General features: G+C 29.1%; 2 protein-coding genes across 5 annotated transcripts in view; one reads left to right on the top strand and one right to left on the bottom strand.

Moving 5' to 3' along the window:
• LOC107445131 (SEC14-like protein 2) overlaps positions 1 to 23863 on the bottom strand; it is a 151290-nt gene that overhangs the window by 113074 nt on the left and 14353 nt on the right. The gene's annotated exons all lie outside the window — the stretch shown is intronic.
• On the top strand, positions 21701 to 23860 carry LOC147801140 (uncharacterized). The gene has a single exon (XM_087155102.1). It carries the CDS (start codon positions 21701 to 21703, stop codon positions 23858 to 23860), a length of 2160 nt encoding a protein of 719 aa, XP_087011228.1.

Below are 23863 nucleotides of genomic sequence, written 5' to 3'. Positions count from 1 at the left end.
CCCACCCCCGTAATTCAAGTGTCTGGATTTCAAATACGCAAAAAAAAAAAATTATATGTTTATTCAGAGAAAGTACGTTTTTGAGTCTGATTTCGTAACTTAATTAATAGTTAGCACTAATTAATTAGCATATTTGAGGTCACCCCCAGGAACCATTAAGAATGACACTTAATTCGTGAAAATCCGATCATTCGAACGAAAGATATTCAGGGTGATATCTTTTTTTTTTTTTTTTTTGCAGACTGTACAATTCAATTTTCCTTGTAATTTATGGAATTTGATTGTACATGAAATACAAAGTAAAATTTCTAATTAAACTCTTTTATTATTTTCTTTTACTAGTTTAATGCTTTCAATCTTATATTTTTCACTATTCGGCACTGAAAACCTTTATATTAAAATAAATATTTTATTTCATATTTAGACAAATTGTTGAGTATTAAGTTAAAATGCAACAGTAGTTTATTTTTGAAAATATCAATTTTAAGTGTCAGGAAAAAAAGAAGTTAAAATTCTAAATTAATAACGTAAATAATCTTTATTGTATAAATAATTTAATGTATTCAATATATAAATAAAATTCTAAACATAATTAAATCTTATCAAAAATATGTTTTTCAACTATTCTATTCTACTAAAAACGGGTTTTATTTTCCTCGAAGCTATTTTTCCCGAAATTTAATATTGCCTCTGGAGCAGTCTCTTGCTGAGCATAAATAAAAATGATAAAAGTGTTGCAACATTAACGTATGTTTTACGTATTAAAACTGAACCTTTTTATTTCTAAGCATCGAACTTTTTTCACACGATCTGTTTAATTTTACAATTTGTTTTATCTAATAGTGATCAAACTTTTAAAACATAAAGATTAAATTTATTTTTTAAACAAACTTATGTTTCATTAAAAAAGAAAGGCAACATTTTCAAATTCACATTTTAAGCCCTGGTAGGTGTAAAAAAATCGTGATTTTTGTATCGAAGTTATTATTATTTTTTTAAAAAAAATAACAATAGTTAAATGTTATAATAGTTATTACAATATATATTGTTAAATTTTTTTTATATATAGGTCTTTGTAATAAAAACATTTACAAATTTTTTTCTCTGAATATAGTAATAAATATAAGTGGTGCAGAATATCGTTTTTTATTTTTATATAATGAATAAATTTTAAGGAATAGTGTTAAGGGAAAAGACGAGAACTTCTTAAATTTTTTAATAAAGGCAGTACTTTAATTAAAAATTATTTGTTAAGATAATATTAAAGAAATGTGATTAACGAAAATATTTTTTCTCTCTCTCAAATGATGAGATTATTTGCGCATCGGTAATATCGGAATAAAGCTGGTTAAAAAAATTTGTGGGTCAACATTTGTGATACTGCGCCAAGAATTGCACTCTTTCCATTACGTGATTGCAGCTCTTTCCTTACTATCTGTGGCGTGTCCTTTCGGAAGGAATGAAGCGAGCTTGGTTCCTCTATTTACCATTTCAACTCTATGATTCGAACCCTTTTCAAATCATTGGGAGGCGAGCGCTCTATTCCCTGAGCCACCACTGTTCTTCTATTGCAATGTTTTATTTTTTAACCGTCGTTGAACAGCTGATACAATTTTGAGTTTACAACTACAAATGTTGAACTTCGTAGCCTTGTAATTTTGAACCCAATCCGGAAGACAAGGGAACTCCTGGATCAAGCAGGAGATGAAATTTTACCTTCATGGAGGACTTTTTAATTGAACTAACCAGCATTTTTGTGGAAATGTATCGAATTCAGAACTCATGGCAATTTTTTTTTTAACTTTAAGCTAATTAATTAGAATAGATAGTTCGATCTAATATGTGAAAGGCTTGAGGAAATATAGTAATAAACCACACTTTTATTTAAAGTGACATTTCTACAGCGAACTGTTACTTAGTATCATTACCCTATAGGTACTTGGCAGATTTCCGTGATTCTTACTAAAAAACATAGATGCGTTACTGCAGACATGAAAATTGCGGCGTTTTTACCAAAAACGAAAAAAATAATATTAAGCTTCCCCAAGCCCTGCACATGTACTTAATACTTAAATAATAATCATTAATTTCTGTCAAATTCACATATACGTTAGCAACTTTTGCCGCCGCAATTTAAAGTCGTCCTTAAGAAGAAAAGAATAATTATAAAAACGCATTTCAAAAATATTTATGACGCAAATCGTCATTCAAAATAATAAATCTTTTTTCCTGGTTAATAATAAAAGAGCAGTAATGGTCTTCTCCAAACAGGTTTTAAGAATTAATTAAAAACAAAATCACAATGAATCACTATTAAAATTTTTTATCATATGTACTTTTCGCTTACAATTACTATTTTTCTCCCAACGCTCACATTCATGGTTTCCTTATGAGTTAGTTTAACTAATTCGAGAAGCACAGAGCACTGATTTTTAATGAAAAGGTTATAAATAAATCAGCATTTATTTATTCTCTGCTTGGGTTGTTGCAGGTGCATTCGACCTTATTTTTGAAAATTTAAATTTCTAGCTTTCCTCATAATGCCAGTTCTTTTAAGCTATTAAAGCTTGAGTGAAAATTAAAAATTACTAAAATTCTCGGTGTTTTATGGATCTACTTGTGGATAAAAAAAAAATTATAAATTTTAAAGAAATAAATCCAGCAGTTAATTAGCTAACAAATGGGCTAATAATGAGAAGCACTTTTAATCACTAAAAAACTTATCTCACAAAAACTTACTGTTTTCGATGCAAAATTGCATAATTTTCAATTATTCTATTTTTTTGCCCAAACAATTACTTTTTTTAAAACGTAATCTCAAAGAAGGATTGTTTAACAAAAAATAAAACATTATTTTTGAAAATTTAAATTTCTAGTTTTCCTCATAAAGTCAGTTTTTTAAGCTATTAAGCTTGAGTCAAATTTAAAAATGACTAAAATTCGAGCTGTTTTTTTTATTTTTTATTATCTATATATGGATAAAAAGTATTGAATTTTCTAAATTATAAAAAAGTAAAATTACAGTTAATTAGTCCAACAAATAGGGCTAATAATGAGAAGCACTAAAAAACTTATTTCACAAAAGCTTTTCGATGTAGAATTACAGTAACAATTTCGAATTGTGATCTCACAGAAGGATTATGAATAACGGATAAGGAATCAAAGGTATTAGCGTTTAAAATGGTAATAGACAGGGGTTGGACAAAATTTATGGAAACACTTCTAAACTAACTTCTCAAAAAATACTTAGAAAATCATTTATAACTTTAGAGATGTTTAGATTATGCGATTTCTCATACATATCAATGGATTTTTAAGGTTTGAGGGACCAACAATAAATTATGATTGAGAAAAAGTGGTTTTAAACACCCTATGCTAAAAATAGAGCAATGAGCATATAACTTTTAACATTTATTTTGGTTATTACACGCAATAATTGAGCAAATATTCGTAAACCTAGCTTAGATATTCATGGAGAAGTGGACATTTCTGCAATTTTTGTTTGTTTGTTACATTCTCTTATTATGACTGCAGAAATACACTGCTCAAAAAAATTAGGGGAGCCATGTGCTCCCCTAATTTTTTTGAGCAGTGTATATCTATGCAGATATATATGTATATACACTGCTCAAAAAAATTAGGGGAGCACATGGCTCCCCTAATTTTTTTGAGCAGTGTAGTTATTAAAGTTAAACAAGATTTTTAGTGTAGTTTTTAATTAATAGCAAAAGTATTTTAAAGTTTGAAAACAATTCGCTTAGATATATGAGCATTTAAAGTAATCTTATTATACTGCACATGCGTGGGAAACATTTAATTGTTTTTCATGATTTTGTTCTGAATCGTATTTGATAAAGTATGAAAAAAAATTCGATTTGAATATCTTGAAATTTTAAAAAGTTTCCAAGTAGTTCTTATAAATTTGGAAAGAAAGTTGTGAATAGTAAGGGGTTTGCTGAATGGCAATTTTACTGATTTATTTTATATTTTAGAATGATATTTTTGTTGTTAATTAAAAATTACTCTAACAATTATGAGATTAATGAATATTTTTGCAGATATAGTGAAAAAACATAAGGAAAAGAATTCGTTTTTCGATAATAAAAAAATGTCAATATCTTGATAAATATTTAAGCTAAAGTTACGATATTGCATATTATAAGCACCATAAGTGATACAAGCTTATTGCTATATTTTTTGGCATAGGGTTGACATACTATTTCGTTCGAATCTCTTGTCGGTTTCTGATACATCTAAAAGTGTTAAATTTCATTGATATGCATGAGAGATCTAAACTTTTCTGAAGTTATAAAATTACTCTCAAAATATTTCTTCAGAAATAAGAAAAAATGAGTTTGTATAGAAGCATTTCTATAATTTTATCCAATTCCTGTAGCCCAAGTAACTAATAAATTGCTTGACTTAAGCGTTTTACAAAGAACTGGAACTAACTAAGAGTAACATAAAATCTTATTATTGGATAAAACCTTTATCAATTAACTTTAATGCATTGAATTCAAATAAGTTAATCATTTTGAGGCTAATTGAATAGTTTTTAAGTTATTTACTCCTCCTCCCCTAAAAAAATTATGCTGCAATTAAAATAAGGAAAAAGATCATTGCTAGCGAAATTTAAAAAAAAAAAAAAAAAAAAAAACAAGTTTCAAAATTTGAAAGAAATCGGTCGAATAGTTCTCGAGAAATGAAAGTTCAAAAATGCGAACGATTTCGCTCAAGTTCTTTATTCAGTCATTTAAAATTATAGTTCAAAATGGTGTAAAAATTAGCATATCTTTCAATTCAGAAATGTTCCTACCAATATTGAGAAAAAATAATAAATAGTTATAAAAATGCATTTTTTACAGTTATCTTTGGATGAACAAACTTCATAATTTTTCGATTTGTTTTTAAAATTCTGGAGATAAAGCAAAATACGCAAAAAGTGATATTAACATTAAAGGATTTCGACATCCCCTCTTCATCAAACTATTGGGACCAGATTGGGACTAACTCCATCTTCGATGGTCAAAAATCCGACGGAAAAAAAAGATATATTCATTCAGAAAGAACACGTTTTTGTGTCTGTTTCCGTAACTTAATTAAATTACAGAAAGTTAAGTTACCGCTAATCAATTAGCATATTTGAAGTCAACTCATTGAACCATTAAGATTGACATTAAAATTATTTAGGGTGATTTCTTTATTATACGCACTGAGCACAGTAATAAGTGACACACATTGTATAAATTCCTGGCTAGAACATTTGAAACAGTGATCTGTTTAAAATGAAAAATAGTTTGAAATATTATCTGAATGATCTTCATCATATCTGAGTTCTTAACAGCATATATGTATCTAAGTAATTCTAAAGAAAACGAGATAACTTAAGTAACAAATCATTTTTTTTGTATCTGCTCTCGTTGAATGATTTGATTCCTTTATAGATAATGACATTTGAATTTCATTCGCAAAATCAAAATACAGATCTAAGACTTGAAGTTCTTTAACACTAAAAAGACGGAAAATTAGTATATACCTATACTGCCCAAAAACAGTCAAAATGACTGGATTGTAAATGCGTAAATAAATTTGTTTAAAATTAATTTTTAACATTTCTTATATTATTTACAGTTATGTAACAAGTTATTAGTGAATATTAACAATAAAAAAATTATATGTTGTACAAAAAGTCACAAAATTCTAAGAAATTGTGTCGTAAATAAAAATCTAAGTAAGTAAAGTAGTAAATAAAAATCTAAAATATAAATTTGTTTAAAAATTAAACTCGCAAAAACAAGCCTTTCAAAGGGAGAAAAGCATCAGGAGTTTGATGCAATAAAAAAAATTCTATTATTAGTTTCAAGAATCATCTTGACTTTAAACTTGACGTAAAAAAAAAACTGTTTCGGCGGATCTACAGCACGCTGAAATTTGATGTACTGATAGGGCCATTTTTGAATTAACGAGATTTTTCTCAGAAATTCCAATTTTTCTGAAAGTTATTGCAATTTTAAGTGCTTTTTGGCAATTTTTCTTCCATAAATAATAATTATTTTTCCATTGCTGTAGAAATAATTATTTCTCTGGTGATTTTCATTTTATAAACTTGCGTTTGAAACAGTAAGAAAAAATAAATAAATGAAATAAATATATAAGTTAAATGAATAAATAAAAAACAAGAGAGAGATTAAATGTTACCAAATGTAATCTGAATACTTTAACGAAATTTTAAAAAATATAAAGACCAAGAGATAAAAGCTGAATCCAATGCAAAATATGTTATACGGTAATCGTTAAATATTGTTAATAAGCATAATTACTGTCATTTCTTATTTTCTCGCATATTCCGTATTCCTACAGTATTAAGTTCTTTTCTTCAAGTACACTTTAATGTTTTTCAAATTCAGGTATTATTTATTTTATAGCAATTGACTAATGCTTACACAAACTTATAATAATTATATATTTCATTCCTAAAATAACCTTTTTCATCGATTTTTAGCAAAAAAAAAAAAAAAGAAAATAAAAGAAGCAACCCTGAGGGTCGGTGAGAGGATCAAACAGAGGAAGAATCCTTCTAGAAAAAAAAAGAGGATGTTTTACTATAAAAAAACAAAGTAAGAGAGTATTGATAGATAACAACTTCGTACTGAAAATGCTTATTAATATATTAAATTATAAAACGCTACGAAAATATCGAGGAAAAGCTTAAAAAAAAACAAAAAAAAAAAACTTTTAAATTTACGGACTGTCATTGAAGTTATGTTAAGTAATCAGTGCTTTAAAGATTTATCGCGTCATTCATTACATGATGAGAAAAAAAAACTTGAGTATCGTAAAATTATGAATTTGAATGTACACTGGTTATCATAAATTAAGGAAAATTCACAAAAATCGCGATAACTCAAGAAATTACACATGGAATTTTATGAAACTTACCCACAATATACAACACATAGTAAGGTATTAAACAACATAAAAAGAAATTATCAGACATTAATAGTAGTATAGAAATTAGCACATGTATAAAATAAACAAATTGGAAGTATCGGTTTGCAATAGAAAAAGTACCTTTAATATGGAATATGATTGCCTCTAGAAGCAATACAGCACAAACAGCGATGTGTGATGCTTTCAATTATGCGGTCTATCAGTTCAATAGGAAGTGAGAGCCATTGCTCTTGTAAAGCAGTTGCAAGCGTGGCAAGGGTCTGAGGGGGCGGATTGATGGCAGATACACGCCTCCCTAGAGCATCCCAAACGTGCTCGATAGGATTCAAGTCCGGGGATCGAGCTGGCCACTCCATGCGAGTAATTGTTTCCTGTTGAAGATAATCATCAACAATGCGAGCTCTGTGTGGTCTTGCATTATCGTCCTGTAACAGGAAGCAATCACCAATTGCCCCGGCATATGGGCGCACATAAGCATCAAGGATGTTGTCTCGATAAACCTGAGCAGTCACGGTTCCCCTTGGAAAGACATGGAGGTATGTGCGCCCTCCTAAGGATATGCCTCCCCAAACACAGACTCTTCCGTATGCATCTCTTTCACGGATGTTTGATGGATGATAACGGGTCCCAGGTTCTCTCCATATCAAATAACGTCTACTGTCACTTTCTAGACTAAACCTGGACTCATCCGTAAAGAGAACAGGCCTCCATTGATCTGACGTCCAGTGGACATGTTGTCGGGCCCACTGCAAACGGTCTCTCCTATGGCGTGATGTGAGCGGCACGCAAATGGCTGGTCGTCTCGCATACAGACCACCTTCGTGGAGCCTTCTGCGCACAGTTGACGTTGACACCAACCTTCCGGTGGCTGCAGCAAGAGAGGATCTAAGATGTGTCGGAGTAGCGGTTCTATTCCTGCGTGCACTTAATGTCAAATATCGGTCATCGGCACTGGTCGTAACAGTTGGCCGTCCTTGACTGAACCTCCTAGATGCCGAATCTGTGGTTTGAAATTGCCTCCAAAGTCTATGAACCACAGATGGACTCACATTTAGCCATCTGGCCACTTCTGATTGACTCTGCCCTGCCTCTAGTCTCCCGATGGCTCTCCATCGTAGTTCTTCAGGCAAATGATGCCTAGAGGTCATTATTACGAATTGGCTATCTCAGATTTTCAATGTCGCAATCACAGTAAAATTTGTGTGCTTTCTCTCAAACTTGGACTTTTATGCTCCAGGCAGATGACGTAAGCCGAGTGCAGCGCCACTAATTTGCATATTGCAATTTTACTCAGCTACTCTTAGTGGACAACATATGCAAATTTTGCACGGTTTGGCTTACTTTTGAAAGAGTTATCGCTATTTTTGTGATTTTTCCTTAATTTATGATAACCAGTGTATATTAATCAGTGGACTTATTCAACATAAAAATTGTTTCGACAAATTAAAATTCAAGTACAAAATTTCTGAATTAAAACATAAAACTTCCATTTATAAACCTACGATTTATAAAACTAAACTCTTTAAGAATTGTCGAATAAATCAGCATGGTATTTCAGCCGAATTTTTTAAAATTTTTTACATCGGAGTATACTCTATTGACTGATCATGCAAAACTTGGTAAGAAAATTAAAACAAGTCTATTGATGGAAAATGGTTTCAGTACGATTTACCCTTTTGCAATTGTTATATTTTTCTTCTTTCTTAAAAAAAAAAAATTACAAAAATTCATTCATTTAGTTTTTTATAATTTCTAACCTAGGTCACGGGTGAAGGTTGTGAGTTTTTTAAATTTTGATATTCTGTGAATCATTGTTTTTATCGCGACTATTTTACTAAATAATTGTATGGATATCATATTTGTAAGCAAAAAGTGCATATTTGTGAAATCTACAATTCAAGTTAAAACTTGGTTGTTTACGAGCCAAGATGGCGGTTACAAAACGCAGAGCTATTAACGATAAGCAGAGAGCTCGCCGCACTTAACTATACTCAATGGCGGCGTGAAGTTCGCCACGTTGCAAATGAATATATCACAGCCAGACTATTTGAGTAAGTCTAGTAATAAATATTCTAGTAATATATATTTTGTGTTAATTGTATTGATAGAAGTGATTCCCTGATGTGAATTTGAATATTAATTAGTTCCCGCAGTGTACGGATAGTTTGATTATTGATTAACGTGTGAATGGTTGAATCTACCAATTTACAAACTTAGTAGTTAAGAGCGTGCTGAATGGATATTTCACAATGAATTGTGCTGTATAGTGATTGCTTATATTCATATTTTAAGTGAGCGACTTGTTTGTTTGTTGTTATTGGCAAACAGACACTAGATGTTTCCGATTGACATTCTGAACTTGTTCAATTTTCATGGACTCCATTTTGGAATCTAGTGTTATTGTGTCCCTCATGGAGGTAAGGAGTTAAAGCAAGATCATACTTGTCCATAATAAATAAATTGGTCATTTGTTCAGCTTTACGGAAAGAGATGTCGGACTTAGAGGCACCTAGACTAGTAGATCCGGTCACGGGAGACTCATTGTACGAACCACCAACCCTTAAACCTTTGCTCTAAAATAAGTTACACTCACTGCTTTTTAGAGAAAATTGTAGAATTATCAAGGCAGATAAGGATGTTTTGTTTGAACACCCTTTCTGAGCTCATGTCACTGGTAATCACACATATTGCATTGCTACAGGCCAAATAGGACAGATATCAAGAGATAAATGAAACAAAATCGGATCCGATAATAGAAAAGAAATGATATGGCGAGTAAATCCTAAGCGGAGACTGTAAAGAAGGGACACAGCCGCCAATTGGCTGTCCGTGATCGAACGAAGGAACATGTGGCAATAGTCAGACCAATAAAGGAAGGAATTACATCTTATATCCGACCAAACTAGATCTGATCTTTTACAGGGCTTGAACCCGGTAAATCTGAGGATTGAAATCAGAAGGATTGCTAACATAAGTCATGGGGGTGTCCTGATACAGTCGGACACCGAAGAGGATCTCGAAGTATTGAGAGAAGAAATGATGAAACAAGGATTGGCAAAACAGTATACTGTAGGACCTCCTAAAGTTAAAAACCCTACAATAATTGTATTCGGAGTGGAAGATGACATAGAAGAACATGATTTACTGGATGAATTGACAAAGCAAAACGATGAGTTCGAGGAGGGAGATATAAGGGTTAAGACGGCCCATCGAACAAGAGGCGGTAAGAAGAATTGGATACTAGAGATAAAACCAGAGAACTTTGTTAGACTTAAATTCAAGGATAAGCTGAATCTGTTGTGGAGATATAGATTCGAGGAATCATTAAATGTTAGACAATGTTACAGGTGTGCAGCTTTAGGTCACTTAGCCAAGGATTGCAAATCGAGAAAAATATGTAGATGCTGCTCATCGGCCGAGCACACAGGTAAATAATGTAATGAGGAGGAGTCCTGTATACACTGTAATAAGGCCAACGAGAGATACAATTTGAACTTTGATACCAGCCACTCACTCTTTTTAGCTGTTTTAAAAAAGATGACAGCCGATTGATCGGTTTCGCCGATGACATTTTACTTATCTTGAGACACCAGATACTGTATAGATTTGATCTGCTGGCCACCCATTGTCTCATTCATCTCTCAGCCTGGGCCGAGTCAAACAGACTTAGTTTCAGGGATTCAAGAACTAATTGCTTAACCTTCCCTAAGAACCAAAAAAGAATCGGCAGAATCCCACGTATTAAAATGAGTGACAATCATAACCAATCAATTAAGCAAGTCAAAACATAACGGATTGCTTCGATTTATAACTTGTTCTGCTTTTTAACTTTTATCCCGAATTTTAACTTCTAATGTTTTATTACTGTTTTATATGCTTCTGTAAAGTCCTAACATTTATTGGATTTCTGGGTTATTTTATTTTTTTAACCCTTTTACTACTTTAATGGGATTACACTTGTTTTAATATATTTGTATTGATCATTATTTTAGATATTCTAAATTCTTATAATTGTTGTTGATGTAATTTTTAGAGTTTTATGTATGTATCTACTCTCGTATCCCTTAGAAAGGGCGGGTTGAGATACAAATAAACACATAATTTCTAACTTACGGGAGTAAGGATAATGGCATAACAGAGAGAGAGAGAGCTTAAAAAGAAATCACTATAAGTTTAAACGGTTATTTGGTACTCTAAATTCAAGATTCAAACTAAATGGTGGGAATTTTTTATGTTACTTATAACTTCTAAATCAATTTCGGGGTATCACTTTCAACTTTGCAAAAGTATATAAAACATATAAAAGTTATTGGAAAGTCAAATCACATTCAAAAAGTAACATTTTACTAAGACCAAATACAAACAAATAATGGACAAAATAATGGAAACATTTCTATACTTATACATTTTTATCAAGAAATACTTAAAGAATCATTTTATAACTTCAGAAGTGTTTATATCATGCGATTTCTCATGTTGTTGTTGTTCATTTACGTCGCACTAGAGCTGCACAATGGGCTATTGGCGACGGTCTGGGAAACATCCCTGAGGATGATCCGAAGACATGCCATCACAATTCTGATCCTCTGCAGAGGGGATGGCACCCCCGCTTCGGTAGCCCGACGACCTGCACGCGAAATCGAGCACTTTACGGTAGAACAGTTTAACGAGGACCAATACCGCACACCCTCGGTCCCTGCGCAGGCTGATCCAAGTGGTCACACACCCGCACACTGACCGTAGCCAGTGATGCTTGACTTCGGTGATCTGCTGGGAACCGTGTCTTAACGATCAGTCCACTGCGGGACTGCGATTTCTCATACTTATAAATGAAGTTTAAAGCTTTCAGGGACAGACAATAAATTACAAATGAAAAATAGTGTTTTTGAACACCATATTGCAAAAAATGTAGCAATAAATTTGTAACTGAAGTAATTATTTTGGTTATTGTATGTAATAAATTTCAAAGTTTCGTAAGCCTGGCTTAAATATTTATGGAGATATAGACATTTTTATGAAAAAAACAAATTTTTTTTTTACGTTTTTTTCTTATAACTTTCAAAATATTCAACAAAATTTTAGAAAAATTTAAAATTAGTTTGAAATCATGCAAGATATGAGCAATTGAAGTTGTTCTTTTATACTGCGCATGCAAGGGAAAAGTTTGAAATTTTCTTTCTTCTTAATTTTGTAGATAATCACATTTTGGCAACCAATAAAATACGCACTATACATCTATTATTAGGGAGACCGGAAAGTAATGTCATTACGGTGCATTTGATATTTGTTATCAAGATTTTATTTTTAATCAATAATGTATTCAACCTTGTTAGCAACAACCTTTTTATGCCGGATCGAAAAAAATAAATTGGTTTTCAGGACTAACGGATATTTAATGAGCCGTAACGACATTACTTTCCGGCCCCCCTAATACATTTGGTAATGTTCATACAAAATCTTGCAGAGTTTTAATTTATGACATGATATTCTCGGGGGGAAATTTGAGTTTTGTTTTCAGAAAAGTCAGTCAGCTGTTCTATTTTATCACCCGGAATTGAAGCTATCTGCGTTACGTGGGAAAGAAAGCACTAATAATTGAAGTGAATCTAGTTACACACTTTTTTTTTATGAATCATTTCAGTCAGCACAATTTCTACATTTTCGTCGTATATTTCTTCAAAGAAAGAAGACTTCTTCCAATAATTTTGGATAGTGCATTGTGCCAATGAATATCAACCTACAGAAATCTAATTCGCACGCATTTTTTACATTAACTTCATAAAGATTTATAAGTTTATAATCCAGATAATAAATAATGTTCTGAACTAATATTTTTCGATAGTATCCTCGGAAACATTTTATTAAGCCCAAATCTAATGGCTGAGGAATCGACATACAAATGGGTGGAAAATAATACATTTTAATGTTCTTTAAACTTGGAAGATTGTTTTAAGGAGGGCAGTTGTCAACTATAGGAGCTATTTCCTTCTTCATTTCTTTATCCACATAGAGCAGCCCGTTGTTAAAGATTTCTTCTGTCATTCAGGGTTTCTTGATTGCCTTGTAATCAACTGGTTAACTTTCCAAATGTTTTAAACAATTCTGTTTAGTATATTTTCTAATAACTAACGACTCAAGGCCGGATTAACCATTAAGCACACTAAGCACGTGCTTAGGGCACCAGAGGATAGGGGGGCACCACAAAGCCTAACTAAATGTTCGCAGTAAATTTTTTTTTTTTGAAACATTGATAATAAATTTATTATTTTGAGCTTCCATTTTAAGAGTAGATAACAACCATTTCTAAGTACGAAATTTCACATAATAAAAGAAAAAAAAAAAAAAAAGATGTTTTGTATCAAAAATTTTCGGTCTTATAATGAAATTAGGTAGTGAATTTCTATGCGATAAAAGCTCTATTTATTTATCCATTACAATGATTCCATAACATACTGCTACGATTCATGTTTACAGAATATTTTTCGCAGTTGTAGAAGTTAATACTCCAGAAATTTGATATTTTTATGAAAAAAAATTTGATTTACAAAATTTTGATGCAATGGTTTGATGATGTAAAAAATGTGATTTTTGATGTGAAAAAACAATCTATGTTGTGCATGTTTGCAGTTTCTGCGCATGTTTTTGTTTATACTACATAATATATTCGCTTATACTATATTTTTAATTATATTCTCATTGCAACTGGAAAAGAAGTCATCAAATTACGTAAAGGTTGTGTTGCAAAAATTTATTTCAAAAATTTACGTCAAAAAATTTTTTTTATTCACTAAATTAAGAAAAAGGAGCTGTGTTTAAGTATCATTTTTCGAAATTTCTTTGTGGAGGAGAGGTTAAATTTAGGAAAAATATGACCACACACTTCGCATCACTTATGATTTTTTTTATCTATATATATCGAATAACGAAATTAGATTTTAAGATTTAAAATATATACTACGCAATATGAATGCAAGCAGCTAGTTTTTGAATAAGGAAAGAATTATAGGTTCCTTAGTCCTTAGAGTCTTGTATAAATACAAATGTTATAAAAGTTGAGCACAAAAAATGTGTAAATTCTCAATGTGAACCGGATGTTCGTTGACATTGAAAAATACGTTAAGAAGAGTACCCATTAAAACTAATTTAATTTTGAAAGCAAATGTAAGAAATAAGTAGCAATAAAATAAAATTTTTAATTATTGAATTTTGTTTAGTGCAAGTAAACTATATTTTGTGCATCTTATAACGAAATTTGTAAAAATTATAATTAAGAAAAGTACTGAAAATTTCAAATTTAAAATAAATAGCAAATTTAAGAAAGATATTTTTATTAATTGAATTTTAAAATATGTTTAATAACTAATAAGGAAAATCCTTAATGATAATGATTATATATATATACAATATATGTGTGTAATTTCATCAACTTTTATTATGATGATAATTTGAACATGTGAATATTTTGAACATGTAAATATTTTGAATATAATAATATTATTTCCGTCACTAAAAAAAATTTTAATAGTTGTGCTTAATTTTTACTTGTAGCTCGTGTGTAAATCAGATTGAAATAAATATATAATTAGTTAAGGTATTTCCATTATCCATTAATTTTTTCTTAAAATAAAAATTGGTCATTCTGCATAAACGAGTGGGAAAAATATTGTTGTTCCCTGTTATTTTATTATAAGTAATAGACTTCTGGGAAACGTTTTCACCTAACCCATTTCAGACCTAAAAGATGATTAATGATGTGCACCTGTGGCACCGAGGGTCCGTTTGTAGGGGGAGGGTACTATTTCCATAGAGGGATTTTATATAGGGGACAGAATCCTTTTCTCCAGGAAAACAACTTGAAAGAGAAAAACATTTTCCCTTCACCACCGTTTATTTATACTCTCGTTAACATATACCGTTCACCTTTTTTTTTGGAGCCATTTTCGAAAATGTCTGAGTAAAAATATATCAAATCCTCCAGAAATGGTTATCTTTTGCTTTACAAAAAAATTTAATCAAGTTTAAGTTAGTATTGATTTTTTAGTTAAAGTTACTCATCATTAATATAAAAGTGAAAATAAAAAAACCTAGAATTGGAAATCATAATAAAATTTATAAATTTTTTAAACTGAAAGAATTACTTGTCTCCTTAACAGTTTTATACTTAAGTTTATGATCAGTTTTATACTTATAAAAGTTTTAACTTAATTTTATGATAGATTCAAAAACTGTTGAAGTGCCCTATACCAACTTTATGTATGCATTAAATTTAACAAACATTATAATAATTACGCATAGAATAACTGTTGATCCATTGTATCCTTCGCAAATAAAAATAATATATATTTTAGATACTAAATAATGGTAAGTGCAATTACGAAAAATGTCTCGTAGATAAAATGCTTGAGGTATTTTAAATTAATATCTATTATGCAGAATTTATGTTTACATAACTTACCAAAAAAATATTAAGTAATTATAATTTAAGAAATGAGCCTAAACTTTTTTAATTGAATTTTGTTTTTTTACAAATTTATAAAAAATATTTGCATTTAATAGATAATTACATCAAATTTAGAGTATTGATGTTGGAAACATTAATATTTGAAGTTATTGAAGTAACAATATATGGATGTTTTAATTTGCAATCTTTTAATATAGGGTACTTTTAAAAAATGGAACTAATTTTGGTGAGTAACTCATGACAGATGGCTTAATAAAGTTTCATACCATACAATTTTTTTCTTCATATTCTGCAGATTTGAAATATCTACAATAATAAATAAAATAATAGATAAAATCTACAATTTTAAGATAAAAACTAATTGTTGTAAATTCATTATTAAACTATGTTTATTTTTCTTTTAAAAAAAAATTAAAAAAAACTAATATCTAAAGTCACTAAAATACATTAATATTAAAACAGAAAGGAAAAAAATTATAATTATAAAAATTTAACGAATAGAAAAGAAGATTAATAAAGCAATTTAAAAAAAAAAAATTATTTTAACACAGAGTTTTTTATTATAAAACTAAAAATATAAATTTATGAAATTTGGACCAAACTGTACCTGGAACTGTACATAGGAAAATAATTAATAATTTTTTTACCGCGTTAATAAAAAATAAAGATTAGGTAAATACTAAGATTTCGTGCGAAACTACAAAAATTAATCACGAAATAACTATTAAAAACAAAAGAAATTTAATTTTCTTGTAATATATTGAATTTTATTTTTGTTGTACTTATAACTACAAAATTTTATTCATTATTTTTAGTTCTTTCCATTTCATCTAGCTTCTTTTTTTAATTTTTAAGATAATACTATATACACTCATTCGCAATAGACTCGGCAGTAACTACGTAGGAAAATTGCGCTCAACACGAACAAGTAGTGCTGTTTGTCATATTATGTTGCTATGAGGGTCAATAACATAACACATATTAGCAAACAGCCAATTTTTAGTTATAAATTTTCCTAATTCGGGATTTACTGTGTAAATGCATTCTTCAACTTTGTACAGGTTAATAAAAACGTTCTCTTAGTTATCATATGGTTACAATATTACTATACAATCTGTTAAAGAAAAAAAATTGCAAACGAAAGTTGGAACAACTTGAATTGGACATCTAATTAAATAATTTAAATTTTTTATATAACAATCTGTTTGTCGTTTAAAAAAATAAACCTAATAGCCTAGCAGGTTACATTTCAACAAAACAAGTGACAAATAGTACTAATCTTTCAACTTTGATGTTGGAAGCAAGCTATATAAGAGTCAGCCATCGTAAGAAAACCCGAAATACCCCCCTTTTTTTTTTTTAATAAAAACGTGATAAATCATTGTTTCAGTTATTATTTGTTAATTAATATGTTATTTATTAATTAATATATTATTTATTATATATATAAATTACTAAGCCAGTCGCCAACTCTTGTAATTGCTTCTCATTCGCCTCATTGCTTTATATTCCTTAAAGACCGATATTTCCTACAAGAGATCGAATATTTTGTTTTCAAAATATACAATCATTTTGTTAACATGTTAATCATAACGATTAACTTGATTTGTAAGGCAATCATACGAACTTGATGAAAAAACTCTACCTAATGAACAGAAAATGAATGATTCAACAACAATTAAAAGATAGGTAATTTTATTTGTTGACGAAACTTATAATAATTTAAATAGGAAACTGTTCTTATCACTATATATAAAGTTTTTTCCCCCCAGCGTATCTTGAAACTTGAAAGTTTTACTGAATTTGGGCAGCAAAACAAAATGTAATGCAAACTTAAAAGTAACAAAAAATTAGCGAAATAAGCTTTCAAAGTCTAAAAAAGCTAAATAATAAGATAAATATTATAAATTTTGTCCTCTTATATTTATTTTCCTCTTTATCTTATAATTTTTATACAACATGTAAGGTTAAATTGAACACCCAAAACAGCGTTACGAATTTTTAGTATATAAAGATTGTATATTAATTTTGTTTAAATACGAGTAATTTTCATTTTCCATCACAGATCAAAAATGGGACGAGATTCTAAATAAATTAGTAATCCTATTCTCTCATTAATTGTGTAACAAATTTTTCCAAATTATCTTCATGCTAATTAGAATTTGCATTAAATTCTAGCTAGTTATTTAATTTTTTTGTAATTAGTTGCATCTGTCCAATATAAATATTTTCAAATTATTAAGAAAATTATTTTTTAAACCGAAGTTATAAATTTAAGATCTTAGATTATTATTATTTTTTCTTTTAATACTTTAAGTTATTTCATTTTACTACTTCATTAATTATATGATTTTGATTTTCAAACAGAAGAATTTTGAAAGCAATTCTACTTCAAATTATAATTAAGTGAACTTCAGCATTTTTTAAACTTAAGGAAACAAGTTTATTTATATTTGAAGTTTCATAAAAATTAATTTGTGATACGATAAAATCTGTATAATACTATCTGCAGCTAATGAAACTTGCAGACATTAAAATTTTAAATTACTAATTGTTTTGTTAGCATATATTTAAAAAAAAATTCTTTACCACATTTAGCCTAGACGAAATATTGTAATAATTTTAGAAAAGGTTTTGTAAAATCAATTTTCTGAAAATAAATGTTCGAAATCCTCTTAATTACTTTGATTTTAAAGTACTTAAGAAATCAATGGCTAAAGCATGAAATAATTATTGCTGATTCGCATAATTTTAATATTAGATCATATTAATTCTATTATTAAAATTTTTGTAATTTTAAGAAAAATTTTATTATTCATAAAAGTTTTAAAAAATCATCACTTTCAAAAAAATAAAAATAAACTTTTTTATTTAGTATACAGTACACCATTTCAACTATTGTGCTATTATAAATTGTTAAAATATCATTTTGTACAGAAAAATAATGTATTGAAATATGCAGAAAAATGAAAAATAAACTATTTTTGAAATAGTAAATGATGTTTGAGCTCATTTCTTGCTTTATTTATTTTTTTGTAATTATTTTAATGCACAAAAATTAAATAAATAAAAATTCTGCATGTTTTCATACTAAAGATCAATGTATTTATTTATTTTTTAACTATAATTAATTTTGACAAAAACATTTTTATGCTATTATTGTAAAATATATTATTGTTATCAAAGCAATATAAACTTCTTGTATTATGTTTCCACTTGAGAATCACGCAATGTTTATAAATAAAGGAAAAAGAGTTGAAAAATATTGTAAAGATTTATTAAAAGATAAGAAAAAAAAAAGAAACATCAGAAATAAAAATTGTGAATGAATTTGCGTAAAATAATAATGCTAATTATTTCGCTTTTGTTACGTTGAATATGTTATCAAGCACGTGAAACGGAAAATAAAGAAATAAACAGTTTTTTAATTGATACTTCTTTACATCACACTTTATAGTGTTCCAAAGCAGTTAAAAATCCCTAACATCATCTTCAACACACTCTTTTCCCTCATGTGTTTTCCCTTTTGCTGAAGAACAAAATTATTTTCTTATCTTTGACTACCACACCTGCTCGACCCCACCCTTTTTTCCATTTTGACAGGTTAGGTTAAAAGAAGTTTAGGGCAAATGAAGGTGGAACCGGTTCAATTTAACCTGATCTTGCTTTCTGCCTATAACAAACAATCCAGTAAAACAGCAAAATCTGTATGTTGCCAGCATTCGATTCCATGAATTCGAAGGTTCCTGAAAAGGACCACCGTGATTGTCACCAACATATGTGTTAGAATACAAAGCTAAATTTTCGGAGAAGAAACACTTTAAGGATAAGACAAGCGTAACCAATTGATTTACTACAGACAGAGAACATCCTTTCATCTCAGATATCTTTTTAGGGGACTCAGTTGCTCATTCCCCCTTCTTTTTTTTTTTTTTTCAAAGGAAAAAAGGGTGCATATCTCAGAAAATTCAAATTGTCTTCCTTTCGGGGGGGGGGGGGGGTAGATATACAAATAAATGGTGACTTATAAGATTGAAGAAAGTGGGAGGTCTAGGAAAAGAAAAGTTTCTTGATTGACATAATTTTTAACCAATAACATTATTTATGCTACAATCAGTAACTAATTTCTCGTATTTACACACCACCGTGTATACGTGAATGCACAGAACGTGAGTGCACTGAATCCTACATGAATGCACAGAAAAAGTTTATTCTACTAAAACATTATTTTAAACTATTGCTTTTGAAAGCATGCTGTAACAGTGTAAAACTGATGTTGCTTCAGGTAGTAGCTAAATCCTTCAAATAATTTTATCAATAATTATTATTTATCGATCAATATTGATTTTGTCTAAATCAATATAAGCGAAGAGTTTAATTTTCCTATAGTATTATATTTTAATAATAAAAAATTAAACGTAAATGTAAAATTAAAATTATTAAAAATTATATAATTTTTTTTACATTTAAGCATTCTATTGCACAATAATACTCAAAAGCAATAAAAACAAATTTCAAGCTTTTGTTAAAAATACAGTGTGACATGTTTTTTAAGAGGGGCTGCCGTATTATAAGTTTTAAGAAGTAATTAAATTTTTTAAATGAATGATCTTATCGAAATAAATTTCATTCTATGACGTTATAATTAAAATAGTTATTCGATTTAAAATAAAAATTTTAGGTAACAATACACAAATTTTATTTTGATTTATTTTACGAATTTGTCTTTAAATGTTGTAAAGAATATGTAAAATATTTAATACATAAAATTTTAGTAGGCAAAGTAGATTTTAGTTGGTTTAAGAAAAATATTGGTTTAATAAAATTACATACATATGATTATTTACATTTATGATTATATTTTTCCAAACCTGAAATTATTTTCTATAAAACTTATGTGGTATTATGTACGCGTATTCATACAGGAATAAAAAATATCGTAACACAAAAAAAGTGAATAAATTAAGAATGATGGTCTGTTATTTTCTACTGATTATTATTTAAGTTCAGTTTTTATATTATATTCATTGTTGCTATATTTATGTTTTTGTTTTGTATTATAAAAACACGAATGTTCTGAATTTGTAAATGAAAATCTGATCATTGAATTTATAGTTATTTAAAGTATTTTGTTTATGCATTTATTTACTTATTGAGGACAGAGTGTTTATTTACTGTAACAGCTTTTTCAGACCTAAGTTTCTGCTATCACTTATGAGAATTTCAAGTACAGGTTTAATGCAGTAGTTTTAAGTGATTTCTATCATTTTTTCTAAGAGGTCATTTTTTTAATAGTCAAATTAAGATTTAATTGATAGTAATTTATTACTCTTAAGCTCCTCTGTACCTTTGACAGGTCAACTAACTACGAGAATGTCCAAAATATAGAACAAAACAGTAATAATTTTATTAGATAATTAGTTCTGTGTTCCACAGATGAAATCTAGAGTGAGTTGTTATTATGGAATAAGTTCATTTCAGATTTTTAATCCAGATTTTATAGGATCATTTAAGATAATTGTTGCATTTATAAAATTACCCATCATTATTTTTTCCCTTCATTTCTCTTCCTATCATTATTAATATATTAGGTTTAATAAGGAAAAAGGAATAATGAAAAGCATTATTATTTGTAAAAGTTATGCTGTATTATATACAGTGCGTAAAATAAAGTAAAAAACTTGAATAACTCTTGATTTAATGATCGGATTTTAACTTATTAGATCTCAAAGGGTTTGAGGGCCAAACTTAAAATATGTTAATTAGTTGGTGCAGAAGTTTTTTTTTAAGTTATGAAATCCGGCAAACGTGCTTCCTCTACCTACATATATAAATGTTATTGTTGTTGAATTTGGATATTTGCTTCTCAAAATATTGATGGTATTCACAATATGGAAATTAAGATCCCAAAAGTTTTTTTAAGTTGAAAGTTTGGACTCTTTTATTCAATTGCAGGTTTCATGCATTTCGCCATTGTTGGCGCCTCTATCGGCTTTGGCTTCGTTTATCTTTTCATTTGGCGAAAAGAAGACTTCTTGTTGTTTTTGATATCGTCGGACGTCTTCAAATGGCGTCATTCATCGTTTGTTAATAAATTGTTAAATAGTTATCGTTTGTACTTAATCATTCGTAATATACAGTCCGCATATCGACCCCCTCAACATGTTCCTGTCTACCCGGAATTCAAACCTGATATAATTTGAAAATAACAATTTTGATCAACTTTCGTTTTCGTTTCGTCATAGCTTCGTTTTTGATTTCGTTTTGATACATTTTTGATTTGCAAAAATGACTGACACTGAGGAACAATATGAAAAGAGCTTGAAACAATTGAATCGTCGTCGTGGTAGCTCTAAAAGCAAAATAACTAGGTTGGAAAGCTTTATTTCTACAAATGGAAATGAGGCTGATTGTCTCGAACTGCAATCTCGTATCGATAGCATAGGATTAATTCTTCAAGAAATTGAAGTTTTGAAACTGGATTATTATTCAATTTTGAAGGATGAAGAATTAGAAGCTTATCAATCCCATTTTGATGAAATGGAAGAACAAATAGAATCTTGCAAGGTAAGCTTACAAAGACTTTTTCATTCAAGAAGTTCTAATATTTCTCATTTGCATAACAATGAACAATTAAGTACTAGTAAAATAAATGTTAAATTGCCTGATATTTGCTTGCCTTGTTTTGATGGAAAAATCGAAAATTGGAATAACTTTAAGCTTCAATTTGATAGTTTGATAACTGAAAATCAGTCTTTAAATTGCATGCAGAAATTGTTTTATTTACGTTCAGCTTTAAAAGGTGACGCTAAATATATTGAAACGCCAGAAGATACTTTTGAATCCTTGATGAAAATCCTAAAAGAAAGATTTGAAAATACTCGTTTAATTGTAAACAATTATATCTCGAACATTTTGAATTTTGAAAAAGTTTCTGTAGAATCTTATAAAGAATTGAGACATTTAATTGATACTTTAAATAAAAGTTTAAGAGGTTTAAAATTAATGAAATTGGAAAGTAATGATCTTGTTGAACAATTAATAATTAACATAACTGTTCAAAAATTGGATAAGGAAAGTCGCAAACAGTATGAAATGAGTTTAACTTCTACTGAACTTCCAAAATTCAATACCTTTATGGAATTTATTCAAAAAAGATGTCAAACATTAGAAAATCTTCAGGGAAACCAATTTTTTGTGAATAAAGCTAAGAATATTCAACATCAAAACAAAGCACGCAACTTTGTTGTGAAATCGAATTGCAATAAATGCCATTTGTGTTCAAAGGACCATTTAATTTACAACTGTCCCTCTTTTTTAAAAATGTCACCAATTCTCAGATTTGATGTTGTTAAGAAAAATAATCTGTGCATTAATTGTTTAAATGCATCACATAAACTGAATTCCTGTCCATCCAAATTTACATGCAAATTCTGTCAAGCTAAGCATAATTCCTTATTGCATCGCAAGGAAAATAATTTTCGCCAAACGGAGATTCATTCGGAATCTCTAATAGAGCAAGAATCACAGGCGCCAGTCTGTAATCCAACTTCTCAGGACATAAATAATGTTTCAAATGATAATTTAATATCTCATGTGTTCGCTACTACAAACACTTGTAGAAATAAAAACATAATTCTCGCAACGGCTCTAGCTTGGATTTGGAATCCTGTGAGTAACTGTTTCGTTCAAGGACGTTTATTGTTGGATAGTGGAAGTATGGTAAATATTATGACTTCGGATTTCGCAAACAAAATCGAATTGAAAAGAGAAAGAATAAATATTCCAATAAGTGGGTTAGGAGGAAATGAAACAAATGTTAAATATAAATTGAATGCTCTTGTTTCTAATAAAGATTCATCGTTTTCGCTTCGTACTGAATTTTTAGTAGTCAATAAAATTACGGATTTAATTCCATCTAACACTTTGAATTTACATAACATTGTTATTCCCAATCATTTAATATTAGCTGATCCCTCTTTCGCTAAGGCTGGAAAAATTGATATGATCTTAGGTGCTGAACATTTTTTTGAAATCATTAAAGAAAATAAATATCGCACTTCAGAAAACTTAACATTTCAAGATTCTGTTTTTGGTTTTATTGCTGGTGGTTCATATGAATCCAAAAACCCCAAACATTATTGTAATTTAGTTTATCGTGCAGAAAACATTGAAAATAGCATTAAGAAATTTTGGGAAATTGAAGAAATAGATAATTCCCGAATTTTGAGTGATGAAGAAGCATTTTGCGAAAGTCACTTTCAAAAGAATCATAAAAGAGTAGAAAGCGGTCGTTACATGGTCAAAATGCCTATTCGTGAGGAAGCGCTGGAAACTATAGGAGAATCTCGTTATTTAGCTCAGAAACGCTTGAATCAGACAGTGAGAAGATTGAATACCAATCCTGAAATGAAGAAACTTTATTGTGAATTCATAAATGAATACTAAAAT

This window comes from Parasteatoda tepidariorum, chromosome 11 (assembly GCF_982258835.1).
Source record: "Parasteatoda tepidariorum strain Cologne lab strain chromosome 11, Ptep-v5.0, whole genome shotgun sequence".
NCBI lineage: Eukaryota > Metazoa > Arthropoda > Arachnida > Araneae > Theridiidae > Parasteatoda > Parasteatoda tepidariorum.
The sequence above is the reverse complement of the archived record's forward strand: the minus strand, read 5'-3'. Positions and strand labels throughout refer to the sequence as shown.

Coding starts and splice junctions, on each gene's coding strand:
- LOC147801140 (XM_087155102.1), top strand. CDS start 21,701: ATGACTGACACTGAGGAACAATATGAAAAGAGCTTGAAACAATTGAAT.